This window comes from Astatotilapia calliptera, chromosome 8, assembly GCF_964374335.1.
Source record: "Astatotilapia calliptera chromosome 8, fAstCal68.1, whole genome shotgun sequence".
Taxonomy (NCBI): Eukaryota; Metazoa; Chordata; class Actinopteri; order Cichliformes; family Cichlidae; genus Astatotilapia; species Astatotilapia calliptera.
Window position 1 is genome coordinate 11,217,632 of NC_137429.1, and position 20,287 is coordinate 11,237,918.

At 39.1% G+C, this 20,287-nt stretch overlaps 1 protein-coding gene across 2 annotated transcripts in view; it reads left to right on the forward strand.

The window, feature by feature from the left end:
• Positions 1-19,921, forward strand: part of pax2b (paired box 2b) — a 30,818-nt gene extending 10,897 nt beyond the window's left edge. The window contains exons 6-10 of one of the 2 annotated variants that reach the window (XM_026178483.2): positions 4,688-4,863; positions 7,614-7,728; positions 14,644-14,745; positions 16,665-16,751; positions 18,038-19,921. In XM_026178483.2, coding sequence (XP_026034268.1) covers positions 4,688-4,863; positions 7,614-7,728; positions 14,644-14,745; positions 16,665-16,751; positions 18,038-18,114 — 557 coding nt within the window. In that variant the 3' untranslated portion in view covers positions 18,115-19,921. The remainder of the gene's footprint in view (positions 1-4,687; positions 4,864-7,613; positions 7,729-14,643; positions 14,746-16,664; positions 16,752-18,037) is intronic. The other variant, XM_026178480.2, reaches the window with a different exon arrangement.
• The last annotated feature ends 366 nt before the right edge of the window (positions 19,922-20,287 follow it).

Sequence of the window (20,287 nt, forward strand, 5' to 3'; positions counted from 1 at the left end):
ATCAGAATAATCAATTAGCAAGCCAAAATGAAGCTGAGTTCATCCAATTTGATGCAAACGAGTTTTAATTTGATTTCATTTAGCCAAGAATTGAATCAGGCGGGAAATTATACAGGTATATTATTGTGAAATACGTGAATGTGTTGAGGGAACAAACTCGTATGCATGTTGACATGTTATTTAAACACGAAGCAGACCGGGTGGGAGTACAGTTGGGAGGGGGCAAAGCTCATTCGTCTAAGGGAGTCTTTCCTGACCTCAAGGTGCCTCAAACACAAACTTCAAAACTCAATTTTCATTAAACGAAAGACCTTAAACTTCTATTCTGAAGCCCCTCTCTTCTTCTAAGAAAAGCTGCTATTCATACTCAGTCTACACTTCATTTGCGATAATTGTTATCAAAAATAACAACTGTGACGGAGAAGCCAGTCACTCAGACCGACTTCAGACTCGGAGTTGCATTGGCTTAAGTCTCCTGCTAGGGGTCATGACCTCTGGGTGCCAATCCTGCAGAGAGGAGGCTGCTTCATAAAGCTGGTTATCTGATCTGATGGAGGCTACTCCCTTGTTACCAGAGTGTTAATACAGACCGATGTCAAGATGAATATCTTCAGTGCCAGCGGTGATCAATAAGTGACCACAGAGCGAGACAAGCAACAACAAAGCCACTGTGGTCAGAGATTATTATCACTGCAGCGTAATGGGCAGATTTAGAAATATCCAGATGATGGTTCGGACTTTCGGAAGAGATTTTGAAGCACTTATGCAAGCTGATGCATTTTTATTTAACAATATGTATGGCTATATAAGCAAAATGTTAAAGTTAACATTTCTAAATTTAAATATAGTAGATATATAGTGTAGATCAGGCTTGGTCAAATTTAATTGACAGCGGCTTCAGCTCGCTAACACATTAACTCTTTAAACCCCGAACCATGAAATAAGTAGCAGAAAATTCTTCTTTTTTAAAAAAAAATATATATATATGCATTTGTGAGTTTAGTTTGTGACAGTTTATTATTTCTTTATTGCTTAAAACTGTATTGTGCAATTTATTAAATTTTTTATGTTGAGGGTGGGATCACACTGATCATGTGGAAGTCTCAAAAACACAAAAAATCACATATTAAATGTGATAAACTGGGCATTAAGAGGTTAAACTAATGAGGCAGAAATCAGTCAAATGTAAATTATTATCAAATTACTAATTTAGATACTATTTTTTTTTCAATCTTGAGTATGGAAAAAAAGTAAATCTAAATAAAAAACCTCACACTCCAGAGCTTTTCCAGTTAGGCCTTTCTAGGTTTGACTTAAAATAACTACCTTGCTGTGGTTAAGCAACTTTGTCATGGGTTTTAATGATAGCAACAGGGGTAATAAGGTGAGAGAACAATCATAGTCTGGTTTAAAAAACCAGTTTTCACCAGCAACGGGAATGTCTGGTGTTAAAGATGTTTTGTTGGCACTTATAATGACATAATTGTACTCTTTTTTTTATCCTAATGCACAGGAGTCATAATTCACTTAAGAACAATATGTTCTTTTGGGACTTTGGTGTTTTTTTGGGGGAAACATTCTCCAAACTACTTAAACCTATGCTTGAAGAATCATAATTACATAGCTTCCTGAATGGTCTTAAGAGAGTCGTCTTCTTCACCAAAACACCACCTCTGCTGATTTGTCAGAAGAGAATCAGTAGCAGGGAGGGCAGATTGGACTGAGTGGGAGGAAAAGTGTGTAGCTTGACCCAGGATGGTTTGTCTTGTGTGTGGGAAGTGTATTCCACACTGGTGAATGACAAATATGGTTGGGGGTATTGATCAGGGTGTTGTGGATCAGGCTCGCTGATGGAAAGTAATTAATGACTCTATTTGCTTTGGTAGCAAAGAGGACAACTGGGTTTGATAAAGTGACTTGGTGCAGCTGTAGCAGGTGAGATTATCCACCTGAATGTACCAAAGTGCCACTACAGGGGCAAGAAAGCAGTTTTTTGGGGGGAGGTGTTTCCTTGTTTTTGTTGTGTATGAATTGCGTTATGCTCTTAAAGTAATAAATTTAACTTTTTACCAAGTAGTAGAGCTGTATCGTTGTATTTGCTGGGTATTGCACATGTTAAACCAGTGGGGATAGGCCCCTCTAGGGGGGTATAGAGTAGCGGTCCCCAACCTTTTTTGCACCACGGACCGGTTTATGCCCCACAATATTTTCACGGTCCGGCCTTTAAGGTGTCGCGGATAAATACAACAAAATAAAACTTGTACTGGTACCGAAAAAAATGAAGATATATTCATAACACACGTGAAAAGACCCAGGAAAACCGAGTTAACGATAAAAACAAGAACAAAATAACACTAAAAACCGATAAAAACCCTGAAAACCATACATTTCACACCCAAGCCTCAACTCTCGCAGCCCGGTACCAAACGACTCACGGACCGGTACCAGTCCGTGGCCCAGGGGTTGGGGACCGCTGGTATAGAGTGACACTATGAGGGGCAATAAGGGGGGATTTTCATATGCTATTGTGCTGAGCATGACATCACATATTTGTTTGTTGACTCCTGGTTTGGCCATCGCATCTTTTATTTTTAAAATGAAACATGGGTACCAAGGAGTGGATCTGACTAAGAAACAAAGGACACTGTAAGCTCATACATCCTGTTTTATGGGACCATACTTTACAAAATGAATGTCACGTTGTATTAAATAGGACTTTGCACTAATAATTGAAAGTACAAACTCATTAGGAAAGTATTTAATGAGGTCATTGCTCAAGGGAGCCAAAGGGTCATTTTTTTAAATGCACTTAATCTTTTTTCAGCTGTATTAGACTTCACTTTTCAGAGCTGCATCCATCTTTTATATACAGCCTTTCTACTGCTAACCTATGTCCTGTAAGATAAAACCTCAAATTAGGGCTGAAATGGATTATCTCATCTAACTTGATGTAAATCGAGTGGTCATGTCAACATTCACAGTTTCAAACCTGGAAACAAAGAGCAAATTCAATCACCTCAAACTTCTTCCTTTGCACACTATGTAATACATTACCCAGTTTCCTCCTTTGTCACAGCACCATTATAATTACTGGGCTGCTTTGTCACTTAATTAATTACACAAATAAATTCATTTTAGGGCAGTTGCTGAAATGAATGATGCTGCTGTCCTTCCTTTGCAGACACCCTCTACACATTACCTCATATTACCTCTTTGAAAGGTAAATGATGCATCAGTGAAACCGTTTATCTCCCAAATCAGATCTTCTGCATAGCAAAAATATAAGAGTTCCTCACAATGCAGCTCTATAAAAGCCTTTTTATGCAAACGTGACACTGACTAAGAAACTCATGGCAATATTTCCGTCACAAAACAATACAGCCTGTCAGATCTCTGCAGCACTTTTAAATAAACCTTAATGCATTTATTTTGGAGACTGAAAGTTTTGCTAATAAGATATTGTTAGCAAAACGCTTTATTTCTTTACATTTTTGCAGCCAGCACAATTTTGGCTTATGCACACCTACCTATGGTCTTGTTTATAGCTCCATCAGCTCCTCTTTGGAGAGTCGGGTTCATCCTCTGGCCTCAGCCGGTGAAAAAAGGTCAAGCAGCAGAATAGAACGGCAATAACCCTCCCAAATGGTACTATCACACAGACATGATTGATCAATTGAATTCCATGGCAGAGAAAAATGTGGGATTAAGTAGAGTATTATACGCACAATGAGTTGAGGCATGATGTTCATTTCAAGTTCATTTCAGCTCCCTCTTGCCACCAGAACAGGCAATCAATAGCGGCCTTGCATATCATATATCACCACTCTCCCACTGAGGGGAGAACATAATCTGCCGCAAATTTAGAATGACAGATTTGTAAGGGAGCTGAAGCTTTCTGGGATCCGGGGAAGAAGACCTACAGACACTGTCACTGCAGCCTGGAGAGGTGGCTGAGGGGGTGTGCGGGGGGTGGTTAAGAAGGGCTGGAGAAGAGAAAAAGAGAGGGCGCTATGGAAGGATGGTCTGTGAAGGTTTGAAAGCGTTGCACACAAGTAACAACGGGAGAGGCATCCTTCTCCCAACAGACGAGTAATCAGGTCAGGAGTCGGGAGAAAATTCCCGTGTTTGGAGAGCAGGATGATTGAACAAGAATGTACAATTTTATTCAGCCCCTTGTCCTCTGCTGCTGCTTTCAAATGGAACCACCCGCTCACTGAGAATGGAAGCAGTATTGAATTGTGAAAGGGAAATTGTGCTTTAAAAAAAAAGGCTGCTCTTGATTTCAGTAACATCGGTAGGGTTTTGGGTGGGGGGGGTAGGAAAGAAGGAAGAAAAATGCACTGGCTGAAATGAAAAGGCACTATAATGGGCTTGCTGCTGCTTTCATTAGTACACATGCTTGCCACAACATGTATATATTTGCAAGTGACGGTAATCCATCAATTACCAGAGGGCTTTCAGATCATGATGGTGTTAATACTGTGGAGGGGTGCAGGGAAAAGCCTGTGTAATGTAGCCAGTGGCTCACCACAGCCATTAAGGTACAGAAAAACCTGCACTCCATTTCTCAGATCCCCCACAGAGAAGGTACAGGAAAAAAACATGAGAAGAATATAAAGTGCATAGCTTGAAGTAAAGGCCAGCTTCCCGGGGTCAGTGTCTCGAATGTTGCTCTTTCTTCTTGTAGATGGTTCAGATGGTTCTGGCCCAAACAGTGATTCTCAGGGTAGTGTGGAGAGTTTACGGAAACACCTGAGGGCAGATGCCTTCACACAGCAGCAGCTGGAAGCGTTGGACCGGGTCTTTGAACGCCCCTCGTACCCTGACGTCTTCTCTACGACGGAACATGTCAAACTAGAACAGGTTAGTGGCACCGAAACTCTCCATCTTTGCTTTTCCTTTCTTGCAGCACTGAAAACCGAGCATGCTAGTACTGAGTCAAACACAGAAAAAGCACCTCTGTCACATATATTCCCAAACCCTTTCCTGGAAATAAAAGCTAATTAAATAAATGTCTGAGATGGCAAAGCCTGGGATTACAGCCCCAGCATGTATAATGCTGGAGGTATCAGTAGGAAAACTCCCACATACTATTGATTTGGTGATGAAAAACACATTCTGTGTACTCCCTGTAATTGAGAATAACAGTAAAGCAACAGAAATTAATCAATACCTAGATTTTTTTTCTTCATTTTTGCCACACTATTCAACTGTTGTTTCTTGCCTTTGTTGTTTATTTTCCAATTCTATGACATATCTTAATGTGCAACGACTGACGCGGCCTCAAAAAGCTGCCTTTATTGTAACACATGCCCATGAAATAGTTGTATGAAGCCTCCACCTTTTTCCTGGTCCTGATATTAAAGCCACTCTGGCCATCCATCCTCATTTCGAAAAATTAAGAGGCATTTGGGAAACAGCCACCCCCCACGCCAAAATGACAGCCAGAACCCACCGCTTATTAAAAGCTCTGGGCTTATTACAATGGATAACCTTTATTTACTTTCATTATACTATTAAACAACAAGAGACTATTAATTTCTCCCACCGAACTACAAGTCGGACCCATAAAGCAAAAGCAGTCACCTAATTGAGTTCATTTTAATTTCTCTCCAATCGGGGCGAATTACGCAGGTGATAAATCAGTGGGACAGGCCTCACCTCCAGAAGAGGGCCTAATTTGCAGCTAATTACAAAACTGATTTCTACTGGAAGATCAATACCAAAACGAATTGGAAATGACTTGCAATCACAAAGAGCGTCAGGGAGAGTATTAAAAGGCAGAGGGAAAAGGGTTAGACTAGGAAAAGGGGGTGAGTAAGTAAGAAAAAAGAAAGGAGGCCAGGAACAGTCCAGAAAAATCAGCTTTAATTTAATGCAATATTAATCAGAGTATTTTCCCTTTCATGGGTGCCTCATGGTTTTTTTTCTTTTTTCCTCAGGAAAATGTGTCCCTATTAGCCAGTGTCTGGGTTCTGTAGCGAGGCATTAAAAAGCCATTCTGGAGATGCAAAACTCAATGGATTCACCCCTCCCACACTTCTGCTAGCCATTTGGTCATCCTTTTCAGACCTATCTTTTCAGTTTTCCCCCTCCTGCCCTTTATCTGCATGATAAAACGTCTGTTTGGCGTCTGAAGCCTGCGAGAATAGAGGAAAACATCCGACATTGTGCCAGTGAACAGTTGTAGCAGACAATTAGAGTTTATCTGTGATAGTGGCAGACAAGAGCGGGGTCACAGGCGTCCTCCTGTGGGAGCGCGGCCCACTGAGCCTCGCACACTGCGCTTTGGACAAACATTGTCAACACTCAGACTCCGGAAGTCTCATCTCATTAAAAAAAATCTGCTAACATCTGCCATGGGGAACCTGGAAGAGTATTTTTTTACATTGAGAAAGTTTTTTATTTAATTAAAAAGTCAGGTCACCCAAATTACAAGTTAGAGTTCATTTTTTTTGTTCGTTTGTTTTTTGATTCCATCCCAGTGCAATGAAGGTGAATGGGAGGCTTTTGTGTAGCACAGTGCCTGTACAGGCTTTGGTGTCAGTCGCTGACAATAAAAATGCTTCTATAAAATATGTGAGTTCTGCAGATAATTCAGTGCTATAATAATACACAGTAAAGAAAAGACGTGTTGCCATGAGTTTTTGATCAAACGTCATGATTAATAAATATTTTCTACATCAAAAATCCTCACTTATTTATAATGATATTTTACTTTTACTTTACTTTTTTATTTAAATAATCTATTTTTTATCAATTTTAAACTTTATTTCATGTGGGGTTTTTTTGTTTGTCTTTTTAATTTTAATTTTTTCAAAATTAAAAGTAAAGTTTATTTTGAAAAAATATTATTTTTTAAAAGAAAAAAGAAATGAGGAAATCTATTTTTTTTTTTTTTAAATATTTGATAGATTAGCAATAATAATGAAAATCTTTAATGGCAAACCGCAGTGTTTTAACAAAATTTTTCCTTTAAAAAAAAGTTACATCTCCATCAGTCTCTATTAAAAGGGTGGCTCCAGATGTGTTTACATTTCAAAATATCAGAAGGATTAAGGGTTTGTATGGTGCGTGATTTGGGTGAACTGGCCCTTTAAGCCAACATCTGAGCCCAAACAAAAAGAAAAGCCTCAACAGTTTTACGATAGCAAAACACACAAGCTGTACAAGTGATTGTATTCAGAGATAAGAGGTAATGAAATTTAAAGGTGGTTTAGACTCCAAATTAAAACAACAAAAACTCAACAAAAAAAAAAAACCTGAATAGTGTTCCTTAAACGAGGCCACATGGTGTGTCTGTAACAAAGCAGAACTGCTTTCTCCCTTGGCTGATCAGGAGTAGCACTGCAGTCAAGCACAAAGGGCCAGCTGACACCTTGGCTTTTCACTCATCTCAAAATCCCACTTCCTCTCAGACAATACCAAAATACATTCATGATATGCTTGAACTGCCACCCTGCAGCATGAACACACACACACACACACACAATGCTCTCATACAAATTTATACTCACACAGGCCTGTGTGGAACGCTTAATGGAGGAGGAGAAAGGAGGATTTCCATCTAGGTATTGTTTGGTTGTGTAATGATTCAACTGTCCTTTTCCCAGGCTAATGAGTACTCGCTTCCTGCCCTGAATTCCAGCCTGGACGAAGGCAAACCCAGTTTATCCTCTAGCGCCAACCCAGACCTGGGCCCCAGCGTGTCGCAAAGCTACCCTGTAGGTAAGATCAAGTGCCATACAGTACGCCTTTATGCTGCTGAGCCACAGCTTCAGCTGAGGGGTTTTGAACAATGTAAAAGGACAAGAAAGTCAGAGCTAAACATGCCTGTGCAACTGACAAAGAGCAAAATGAAATATGTGACAATAAAGGCAAAGCAAAAAGTTAAGTGTGAAGACTTTTTTACCGTTTCACTCTGAGCTGAAAATGCGATAAAAACCTTAGCAGCAGTCTTCCGTCTTGGTTTTTTTTTTCCTTTTTTTTTTTTTTTTGCTGAGCAAGCAGGGCGATAAGAGAGACTGGGAGGGGAGGGGAGCTGTTCAGTCACTACTGGACAAGGACCTCTGGGTGCCAGCACATCAGAACTATGACTGTGTATCAGAGCAAGGTCTCTGGGAGGAAAAAAAAAGGCCACCATGCAGGACTGACTGCTTGTTGGCTGCTGCTGTGTTGCTCCTGCAATTTGTTCTCCAGGAGATAGTTTGTGTGTCTCAAAGCACGAGTAATGTGCCTCGGTAAATACGCTCTGGCATTTCTGCCGCCTAACTCTAACACTACGATCATTTATTTCACCCTCCTCTCTCTCTTTCTCTCTCTCTGCTTCTCCCTCCTAGTTGTCTCCTCTCCTTGTCACAGTTAATGACTGTCTGGTTAATTGAAATATTGTTTTGTTGTTGCAGTGTTATTACCAAGAAGAAGGTTAAGTTTACTGAAAGTTTACGATGACTGTCGGGGGCCTGAGATTAATATACAGAGCTTTTATTAAAATTCATATAATTATGCAGCAGCCATCAAAGGCAACGAGTTCTGCGCGGGGGGGGGGGACAGGGTGATTGAAAATTGCTGCAGCCCTCCTTCTCAAATGATAGCCAAGCAGTCTTATGAGAAAAGAAAGGGCCCTTCTCTCATTAATATGTGGGAGGTAGATTTCCCCCTGTAAGGCAGGCCTCCTGAGAAGAAAGGTGTGTGTTTGTCCTTTGTGCACTGATGGCCCCATAGAAACAGGCTTGTCTCTACAGGCGGCACCTGGGATATTTTAGATGGTCTCTGCAGAGAGGGTCTCCTTACTGCTTTACAGGTGCAAAGAGACATTAAGAGGAAGAAAGATGGGATTGTATGGATGGCTGTGTGTTCCAGTGTGTGTGTGTGTGTGTGTGTGTGTGTGTGGAAAGCACCTGACTCGACTTGATTTTGTATTAGTAAATAAGTTTTTTCTGCGCCCTTCCATGTTGGAAGATCTCAGGAATAAAGCGTACAGAGGTCAAACTAATGGAACAAACATGGCTCTGACTTCCACTTGGTAATTACTATTTGGTTAGTGGCTCTTCTGCTTGGTTTTCCCCCCAGTGCCTGCCTGTGTGGATAATAGGTGATATTCAGGTGTGTGGTCTCTCTAATGGCTGAGTATTACAGTTTACTTGCCAGCGATAAGCTCACCAGAGGAATTTTAAGCCTTGCAAAAAGTGGCAAATTATCTGCAGTATTTAGGCTGAGATCCAATTTCAAATTAATTGTGTCTTTACGCGGGAAAGAACTGCAGATTATGTTCGTGCTTAAAAATGTGTTTTTGAACACCAATTAAAATGCCTGCAGTTATTGATCTTGTTGATTTTATGTCCTGGAATTTGCATAATCTATTAAAAATGAATGATTCATGAAGTGCTCATTGCCAGAGATCAGGATTCTCAGTGAACTGAAAGACTTCAGAGATAGAAATCTTTTGTGTCCTCTGCTTATCCTATTAAGGCTCAAAAGTACCTGCAAAGCAGGCTCAAATAAGAAAGGGATTTAAGGGCATTGTGCACATCATCGAAATTCAGAGGCAAGAAGCCACTTCCATTAAAACACTTTTTTTCTCTCCCTTTCCTCCACATTAATGCTGTATTACCTGCTAAATAGTCCCTCTTACCCCATAAAAACACCAAAGGGTTCCATGAATATGTGGATAGGACAATTGCATATTGTGAGGTAATTTCTATTGTTGATATGGGAAGTAATTTCTTTGATGAATTCCCTTCGAGAGATGGATTTCATCTCAAGTGCTTCTTATTCTTTTTCAGTCGAACTGCTTAAAATTCAAATAGTGTGAGCCGTGGGTGAATTTGTGAATAGCGGAGGGAGGAGTTCGGAACTTTTTTTGTGTGTATTTTGAGAAATAAATGGAGAGATGGTCTTGATACGGCCAATTGTCCACTATTTCTATAGAGCGTTTCTGTATTTCCTGAAATTAGCCAGAGCCCACCTGTTTTCTTGATGCTGCTTCAGACTTAAGAGCCCTCTTAAAATTCCCATGAGCGTTCAGTGGGAGTTTTACACATCTCCGCTCATTGGCCGCATACTGAAGACTCTTTAAACATATTCCCTGCTGGGCCTGTTAATGGAGGCCTCCAATGGCTTAAAGCCCCTGTGTCAATGACACCTCTCCTACTCAAGCAGCTGCTTCTGTACACCCCTTTTATACCTTCCTGCTATTAAACAAAACCTCATCCAGCAAACACAACTAGCCACACTTTAGCTGAGCGAGTGCTCTCAGGGTGAACTACACAGAAAGCGTCAAGACCTGCCGTTGTCCAGTGAGCAGCGAGCAATGATCAGACAGTGAACCTGCCATCAGTGATGTGTGGCCTCGTGACAAATCGCTCCCGTGTCTTCCCACAGGGGAAAATGCGGGCTCCGAAATTAATGCTTATTTCATCTTCAGAAAAGCAAACTAACCTTTGAGCACACATTTGATAATGAATGACTTTCAGCCGGTGTTCGGGGAATTAAAGCAATTTGGCTCTCCAAACATTCTTTACTTAGTTGTAATTAATTAGGGTGCTGAGATTTTTTGGCTCGTGATAAATTGCCCCATTCTGCATATAGCCTAGAAAATGGAGGTCAAAGATTTTTGGTTGTTGTTGTAGCAAACATGAAGGTGTCCCTGTCATGGTAAATTTAATACTCTTGCAAGCAAAAGAGTAATTCACAAATGACTTTGTTCTTGTGCCAAATAACAAGAAGGTCACCCCGGTTTTCCCTTTGTGTTTTAAGAAATTGAGTAGCTGTTAGTGCATAATGTGTCTGGTTGTGGGTTCAGATAAAACCCACGGGTTTTATTGCTATAATAATATATGTTTTCAGTCACTCTGTGTACTTCAAAGTTTGCTTTTTTGGGGGGTTCAAATATGTTCACAAGAAATCCGCTATGTTTATGAAATATAACACAGTATTCCCAGCTCGAGCTGCTTCTCAAATGAAGACAGAAATCAACAGGCTTTTGTAACAGCGAACCAAAAAATCTTTGAATTGATTTTTGCAGCGAAAGAAAGGGAAAAAAAGAGGACAGGGGAAAATAAATAGCTCGATTTGCTGGCGTTCAATCTAAGGGGACTGTCAGAGGAAACAGACAATATAAAGAAAGCCATTTTTTAATGAGAATCTGGACACACATCTCTGTTGCAAAAACAACAAAGGCTAGGAAGCAGCTAATGAGGCTATCATTGCTGTACAGAGAGTTCTCCAAATCGGTGCCTCACTGAAAGAGGGTTTTAAAGGGGACATAAAGCAACAGTAACAGAGCTTCTGGCAGTCACTGCCAACTGCATCCTGGAATATACAAAAGCAGGATTCGGCACAGGCGGTTATCAGCGCAGAAGCTTGGCAAACATACCTTTAAAACACCTTTATTAACTGTTTTTTAATGGGTAAACCTTTCCTGTTTTGCATGTTAAAGTCCTTCTTTTATTCATTTATTCTAATCGCTTTGCAAAATTGACACTTTTTGGAGAGGAAATGAAGGCTGAAGTTTCCATGAGGGTTATGCTGAAAGTATTGTTTCACTGATCTGATTGACCTGATCAGTTTTAGGTCCAATATTGGTGAATTGACTAAACAAAATCAAATCCTTTTTTTTTAATTTGTTTAGTGATTTTGTTTTGTTTATTTTTTTTTTGATGTAGTTACACTTACTTCATGCAAATTTACTACCCCAATAATGTTCATTTCCAGTTTCAGTTGGACACATTTTTTTAAATTCAGAAATATACCAATAACATCCCAGATTGGAAGCAGCGTCACACGAGGAAAAATATAATGACTCCTTCATCCAAACTTTTAGTAAAATCAGCTTTCATAAAACTGAGTTATCTAGTCTTGCTTGGTTATTTAAAATATAAAGTGCCCGTCGATGACTACAGTACAGCCGTGACTTCATCCAGCATAAAAGAAGCCGAATTGAACTGCAGTATGCTATTATTTCTGAAGAAAATAAATTAAAACTGCAAGCAAAAACAGATCTTGTGGTGATTATATTTTTCAGAAGCTAATGGAGAGATTAGAGTATTTACTTTTATTAAACATATGAGGAAGCTGTAGCTGCTGCAATAATAATGAAGAAAAGATAGTGTCATTGTTTAGGGAGACAGCTAGACAATAGTTACCAGTGTCTACACACACACACGCACACACACACATACACAATGGCCTCAACCCTGCTGGACCCCCCACCTACAGTACTCCCACGGCTCCCTTTGACTTATGTGCACTGGCTTGTGGCTAACTAATTCTTATTATAAATGAAAGGTCCAGCATGACCTCACTCTTTTCTATAAAGCTCTTTAACTCTGCAGCCCTTGAGTTTCAGCGCTTTAAGCAGAAGATAAATCTCAGCAGACCCTCGTACAATACAACGATCAGTGTGGAGATTTGCAAACAATAGGGAACAGTTGTTGGACATAAGATTTAATCGTTTCTTTATCAGACAATTTGTGATCACAAATGAAAAAGTTCTTTTTTGGGGGGGAAAGTGTTTTTAGAGCAAATTCGCTTCACAAGTAAGTTGATATTTGCCTTTCATGTACTATTTTACAGCGTTGTGGTTTACATTGTACCTTTGAACAAACCTGTGAATAAATCTTTTTTCTGCTGAACAACAGAGTGGCAAATTTGTGTCATCGAGTGACAATTTCAGACAAAAAAAAATGGTTTTTTTAAATTAATATTCGCATTTTAAGGGTTCAATTGATGATGGAGCTGAAAACCTTGATTAAGATTGGTATTTTTGTTTTGTTTTGGGGGTTTTGTTGTTTGTTTGTTTTTTGCAGTTAGAATTTCCACTGGTGTTCACAATAACAACACAAAAATGTATCATAACATTAATATTATACATAAGAGTCTTTTTCGGGAGTTAGCATGGATTATATGAGTTACAGTATATTTTAAGTAAAGCAGGCCAGCAGGTCAGCCTGGAGATGATTTTAATCACTGAATAAATACTGTTGTATACATCATATTCAAGTGCAGCACTGTAGTTGAGTGAGAAAACAATGAAAGCAGTGTCAGCTGCTGTTAATCCTTTGTATTGGTTCCTATTTTACCAAAAAACAAACAAAGAGAGCCTCAACTCTCCATGCACTCTTTGCGTTAAATAGAAGCCATTCAAAGCTTCCATGGCTTCTTTTACTCCTAACCCTCGTCCTCCTGGTCCTCTCTGGCAGATCTTGGCCTTGTGGGCCTGCCACCATGTTTCTGCCAGTTTTACCACCAACCTTTTCAGTCCCTGGCCCCCACATCCCTCGGCATAGCCAGTATTGCTGCCAGCTTGTAGTAGTGGTACATCATTAGCCAAAAGTATCATTCCCACATCCTCAAAATAAACAAATAATGTGTTTGTTCCATTATTCTTTTAATCCAGTATATATATGTTTTCTGTGTCTTATGCTTACTGGCAGTACTTTGTTGTTGTTGTTGTTGTTGTTTTATTCTATTATATAGTTATTGCTTTGCATATCCTCTTATTTTGTTAGAGGTACAGAGTCACAGACATTAAAAGTGAGACAAATCATGCATAGCGGCGCTGCAGAGTCAAAAACATTGTTTGAGGGAAAACAGCATTTACCAGTAAACACTTTTTGCCTCATAAGATGAAAAAGTAAACTTGGATTTGAATCTGGTGCCAGACTATAATTTTCTTTTCTTTTTTTTTTGTAACACCAACAACACGAACAACTGTTGTCCTCTGGTGTTACGGTGCATTTTATCCTGTACTTCCTCATTAAAGCTCCAGTGGGAAATGATTTTTCCCTTTGAGTCTAAGTGACCCTCACAGTTGACAATATAGCAGGGGCCTCTCTTACCCCAGCCACTGTGGTAAATGGAGTTACGTGCCGTAGTCCGAATGTCCCTGTGGCCAACGAGGACAGCCCAACCGTCACTCTCAATTACAGAGCTGAATATCTGCAGCCAGACGGGTGACGCTCTGCGGAGGGGCCTGCGTGCTCTGCCTTTACAGCCACTACAGAAAAGAGAGGAGACTTCTGGGGTTTACTAAAGGCTGCCATATTTAGACAAGTTTGAATTGTTTAATGAGGAGACATATATACGTGACTAGGATTCGGTTGATTGGAAGCAGCAGCTGTTAGTTTGTTTTTAGTTCACCTATTAGAGGCAGGCTGATGCTTTCTGGTAACTGAAATTTGGAGTTTTGTACTGACTGACTTGTGGTGATGGTGGTGAGTCATGACGTCCACAGAAACAGGGGGTAATGGTTGTTTTGTGTAATTGCACATTTGCATTTTTGAGGATGGGAGGCTGAAAGCAGAGGTGAAAGTGGCTAACCGCACTTGAGTTTGCTTTTACCAACCTTTATTTTGCAGGAACAGCTACTTATTTGCTCAGCAGATTCAGATTCTACATATTTTGTTTGATAATATCAGACTCTGAAAGCAGAAACTCAAGCAGAATATAAAAAAGTTCAGATTTTAAATTCTCCAAGCCTAAAAAAAGAATACTTTGCTTCTTGCTTTAAAGATAGAAATGTTTCTTTTCACTCAAGTGTTAAGGATTCATTTGTAAGTTACAGCGTCACCAATCTTAAACAGAAGATTTTCTAAATCACACCTGAGTTTTCTTTCTGTTTGTTTTGTTTTCTCTCTGCAGGTCGGGATATGGCCAACACAACCTTACCTGGGTATCCCCCTCACGTTCCCCCTACAGGCCAGGGCAGCTACCCAACCTCCACACTCGCTGGAATGGTTCCTGGTAAGAGATGAAGTGTTTTATATTTTCATTAGGGGTTATTTAACAGTTGGCGTTGCCCTCAAAACATTTGTAGAAGCTGTATAATATTTAAATGAATATTGACCTGTAGAATAAGGGATTCACATATTCTTATATTATGTGTGCATATGATTGGGTCAGACAAGCTGAGTAGGTGATCAAAGAAAGGGTAGAGCATGGTCAAACTCTCTTTCTTCTCATCTTCCCGGTTCTGTTGGCTCATCATCTCCTCTGGTGGCCGTTCTCAGCGGCCTCGATAAACAGCACCAGCAGCCCTCCCCAGCCTCTGAGCTCCAGAGCATATCCTTTACTCTCCTCTACTTAACCTGCAGTTCAGGTTCACAGCAAACAGTTAAGGGTCAAAAGGCAGAGGCATGAGAGCCCGGTAAATATTCAAATCATTGTCTCTCTGAGGAGGTCAGGTTTGTGTTTCACTGCCAGGAACAGGGCAAAGATGCAGTTTTGGTGCAGGGCTTTATACGCTTCTCCAGCTCCAGCATCGAGGCACACGTTTTCAGCAAAGCACAGCCAGCATTTTGCTTTGACGTGATTAAACCACATGGACAAGGAAATCAGTCAAGTGTGCATTGTGTTAGCATATCATTTACCAATCAGGCACCCCATCACAGACTCTGGCTGTTCCTTTTTCTTCCATTATAAAATGACATTTTTTAGTATATTCTCAGCCAAGGAGGTTGCATTTATTTTCCATTTGTTGTTGTTTTGTGATTTGAAGGTAGACTAAAAAGGAGCATTTCATAAAACCTAGTGGTAACTTAGTCCTCAAAGCACTAAACAAATGCTTTTGTAAAGGGTAAGGGTATTTCTTAAAGGGTAGGTACACCCAAATTACATCGCATCATCCATATCTAGCCCTGCTTTAATGTTTGTGGTATTCTTAGAACTGAATGGCTTACATGTAATGCTATGTTGCTAGATTATTTATTATTTATTTATAAATTATTTATTATATTATTTAGCACATTATTTTTAAAATAGTAGTTTATTTTTGAAAATATTGAAAATATAGAGACAATAAAAATACATATATTGTATACATTTTTCCATATTCTTCTTCAAAAGCTTGATGTCATAATAGCCAAAGCAGCAGTAAAAACAAAGGGTGATGTGGGAGCCCTGGGCGATAGCGCAGCCCAGATTTACTTTTTTGATTTCAGCTAATAAAACTGTTAAATCATGTGGGTGGAAAAGAGACAAGTCAAACATACTTTTACTTTCCATTTGTTCCTATGTGGCACCAAGCAAAAGATGAGGACCTTAATCCCATGGCTTGTGGTTTTGTGTTACAACTGATTCATCCTATACACAACCACTAAGATTTAGTGACAGGCACAAAACACTGTTAAAGCAAAGCCATTTCTCACCAGCTCCATATAAAATCTGGCCTTTATTATCTCGTAAAAGAAAGAAACGTGTTGAACCAGCAGCAGTGCTCACTGACATGCTCCAAGGTACTTCTGTTGCAAGAAACATCAGAGTTTAGACCAGAGGGCTTTGAGACTGGAGATGTTAAAACTCCTCCAAGAAAGGCTGCAGGATTTATTGCAGCATATCAAAAACGTATGCATGAAACTGTTTATTACCACTCTGTATTTATTAGACTGCTTTGGAATATACTGGAGGAAGAAGAATGGGTTGATATCCATAAATGGGACAGGGAAAAGCCGCCTTCAGTGTCACATCCTGTATTGTTCAGTGTTGCATAACTTAAGTGAAATGAAAAAGAAATAAATTACTTGCTTGACTGGTCTCACATCGATGACTATCATTTCCACCCACAAATTGCATCCTGTTTTGAATGACGAGAAATGACTGCATGTGAAGGGGGTAATGGTTTGATGCATTGAAATGCTAATTGATTTGTTGTTTTTGTTTTGCAGGGAGTGAGTTTTCGGGGAACCCCTACAGTCATCCACAGTACACAACCTACAATGAAGCCTGGCGATTCAGCAACCCAGCATTACTAAGTGAGCAGAGAGTGAGAAACTTGATGAGAATGATTAATTGACCATTTACTAGATCAGCGATAGTCCAGTTGTAGCCTTGCAGACATGGAAGTCTTAGGATATTTATACATCCCAAAGCATTACAGCTGGAGCGCTAACAAGAGCAATACTTTCTTTTTAGTGCTTTAGTGCATTTGAGGTGGTGATTTGTGTTATATTTAAGCACCACCTGTAATAAAATAGATATGTATTGCAAGTGTTATTTTGTATTATCTTGCCCAAGTAAAGCTTGAGCTAATCCTTAAAACTGACCTACTATTTTCTGTCATTTCTACATTATTCCAATGACGGATTCTTATATGTTTCCAATAACAAGGTTAGAGTATGTTTAATAGCTCAGACTACACTGCTCTAAATCCTGAGTTTAAGGCAGTTTTGGATATGTACAACCAGGATATTCCTAATATGATGATCCTGTCCCTGGTTGTCAACACACGAGCCCCACCCACCTGCTCTTCAAACCTTCTGTTTGCAAGTTGCAGCCAATCAGGAGACAGCTGTCTTATCGGGATGGTGGTCTTAAAGGGACAGGAGTTAAAAATCTTGTTTCAGACTGTAGATGAATTAAGGCCCAGTAGCAGAGAAATAAAGACTAATTTGAACAGAGAATCATGCAAAACTACTCTAGTAGAGTGCAATAATAGAAATTAAAGAGCTAGAAATGAGCACAATAGGTCCCCTTGAACATCCTTCTACGATCCTAAATGTTAAAGTGTTATATTTGAAAAATTATGTTAGGACAACAGTTGAGTAATCATTTTGCTGATATTGCTATACTAAAAACAAAAAAAATTCTTCCTGTCATGTCTTCTACATCCAATAGGTGACCTTTTGTCTGTGACATGTAGCTTTAGTGGGTCTCTTTTTTGATTACAGCATTTGCAGATTCAAATTTAAATCAAATTAAAAATTTAGAAAGCATAAAAAATGTGAAATGCATAAGATGCAACCTTTCTTAGTTGTTTATAGCTAGTTAAGTAAACAACATTTAAGTAAACTTTAAAGGAAAATCCTAATTTTGCTGGTCTAACATCAAGGATTGATGCAAAAGTTTCAGTATGGAAACATTGGCAGGTGGTAAAAACAATAAATGTGGGGGACAGGTCTTAGTAAATGGTTAGTGTGATGTGACTTGAATGATGAAACCTATTATTACACATTATAATATGAATATTAACATATTTGGTAAATGGCAGTGAAAACTGTATTTGTTGTTTCAAATGGTTCGTTCTTCTGTTAACTTTCAGGTTCCCCTTATTATTATAGTGCCGCATCGAGAGGCTCCGCCCCTCCCACTGCTGCCACTGCCTATGACCGTCACTAGTTACCATGGAAACCAAATCAACCTGCAGGACCATGGCCTCAGCCTCCATATTGCCCCGGTGTGAGCGGCATGGTCCACTGGACACTGAGCAACTGCGCATAAAATATTCCTGGCTCACACAAAAAGAAACTAAACGGTTTTTGGGATTTGTGACAACTTCAGTCCTCTCTCATCACAGCTTTGTTGGACCATCAAAGCCAAACTTAATCTCCAAGACATCATCACGGACAGGGAAAGTTGCTACACACATGATAAAACTTGTGGCTAAATGCAGTGATTTAACAAATAAAATAAAAGGAAAAAGACTCTAAAAAAGAAAAGAAAAGTCAAGAATTCTTTCCCCCTTTAGCAGTACCACAGTTTCATCCCATCATGGATCAATACTGTACATTCCTTTTTCTTGATGGCTCTCAGCAGGGACACTGTCCAGAGCTTAAAATGTAGCAGCAGCCTTTTTTCCCCACTTTTCCAATTTGTCTCCCTCTCGATTCAAACGGCAGTGCAGAGAGATCAGAGGAGATTAGCAGCAACACGTGCAGGCTGTGGCAGCCTAATGTTGATTTTATCCATTTGAACAGTCACCGACTGAACATCCAGCATGAGTAAATCGATCGCTTTTGATGCCATGAGAAGATTAGGACATGTTCTCTGTGATACACAATCAAGATGTAAAAATGAAAATGAAATAAATAAAGAAACATCCGTTTGAAAATAGATGGAGCCATGACTATATAGCACCATGGCCCGCTATTTGCAAGACTTCGAGAAACTAGTAAATATATTCTTAAAATGATTTTTTTATTTCATTTTTATAATTCGTAATGACTCAACTGCAGACTGCTTGGCTAGTGTTTCACTATGTCTTATTTGTCAGGATTCAAGAGGTCATCAGGCAAAACTTTTGTTGTGGTTTTTTTTTTGTTGTTAATTTTGCACTATTTTGGAGGTTTGCAACACTGGAGCGTTATTATGCAGAAAACTGACATGCATCTTTGCTTTATTTCACAAAACCGGCTGTAAGTCCAAAAGGCACTTACAGTTAATCTTGTATTTCAAGGCCCATCATGTCACTGCCTTGGCGTGCACTATACTATGTTCTCACAGCTTACATTTCTATTTAAGTTGATTAAGTCTTTGGCATTCAACCACAAAAAAAGGATATAACAGCCATCCCAAGTAAAAACACTATCATCATTTGTCTAGTCTGATAACTGAAGCGTTCAGATTCACGCTGATAAGATGATTCTGATGACTCCAATAAAATCAAAAAGCAGGGCGACGTTTTCAGCTAAATGCCTTAAACATGCTCCTTCCTAACTTTAGCCCCCTCCTCCCCCTCCAACATGTTTCAGGCCAAGTCATTTGTTTGAATCAAGCTGGAATGATGGTTTCTTCATCTGTCAAGTGAATGTATTTGCATTTGCCAAAGACTTAGTTCTCATTAATGTTTATTTACAGGCCGCCTATATGCATCACGAGAGCAGTATTATTGTTATTATTGTTATTATTATTAGAAAAAAACCCGCATTGTTCATGAGGAAAAGTATATGTATAAATTCTATGCAGTGCAGAGATGGTCATCATATGCATATTCAGCTGTAAACCTAAAGGTAGGTGGAGTTTATTTAATGTTATGTTATTTACAAATTGTTCATTTTGTAGAAGCATTCTTTGTGTGTGATGTGAAGACACTTCTCTGTAAATACAGTAAGAAAAAATGTCTTTCATGTTCATGGGTATTATCACTTTCATTATGCTGATATCACTTGTACAATAATAAAAGTGTCTGAAATCTTTTACGCAAAAATACCTGCGGGTTGTCTCGTATAATCATTGCATTTACACATAAAGACAAAAGACAAAAAATTGACTGGTTAGATCTTCTTAAATGGGAGGATTTCATATTTTTCTATTTTTTATCACTTCACGCAAAAAAGAAAATCATGTTTGAAAGTTTTTCACTGTTTGTTTTTATATTTGTGCATTTACTAGAACAAAACAAAGTGATTAAAATCCTCATTTGTACAAGCTAAATTTAATGAAAAATGACAAGATCATTTTAAATTTATTTGATACATTTCAAAAGTAAGCAATTAAGTATAGCTTCTCTTTACTTAATTATTTTAGGGCTGCATTTCAGTCCATTCATATAAATTTTGTGAAATTATGGTCA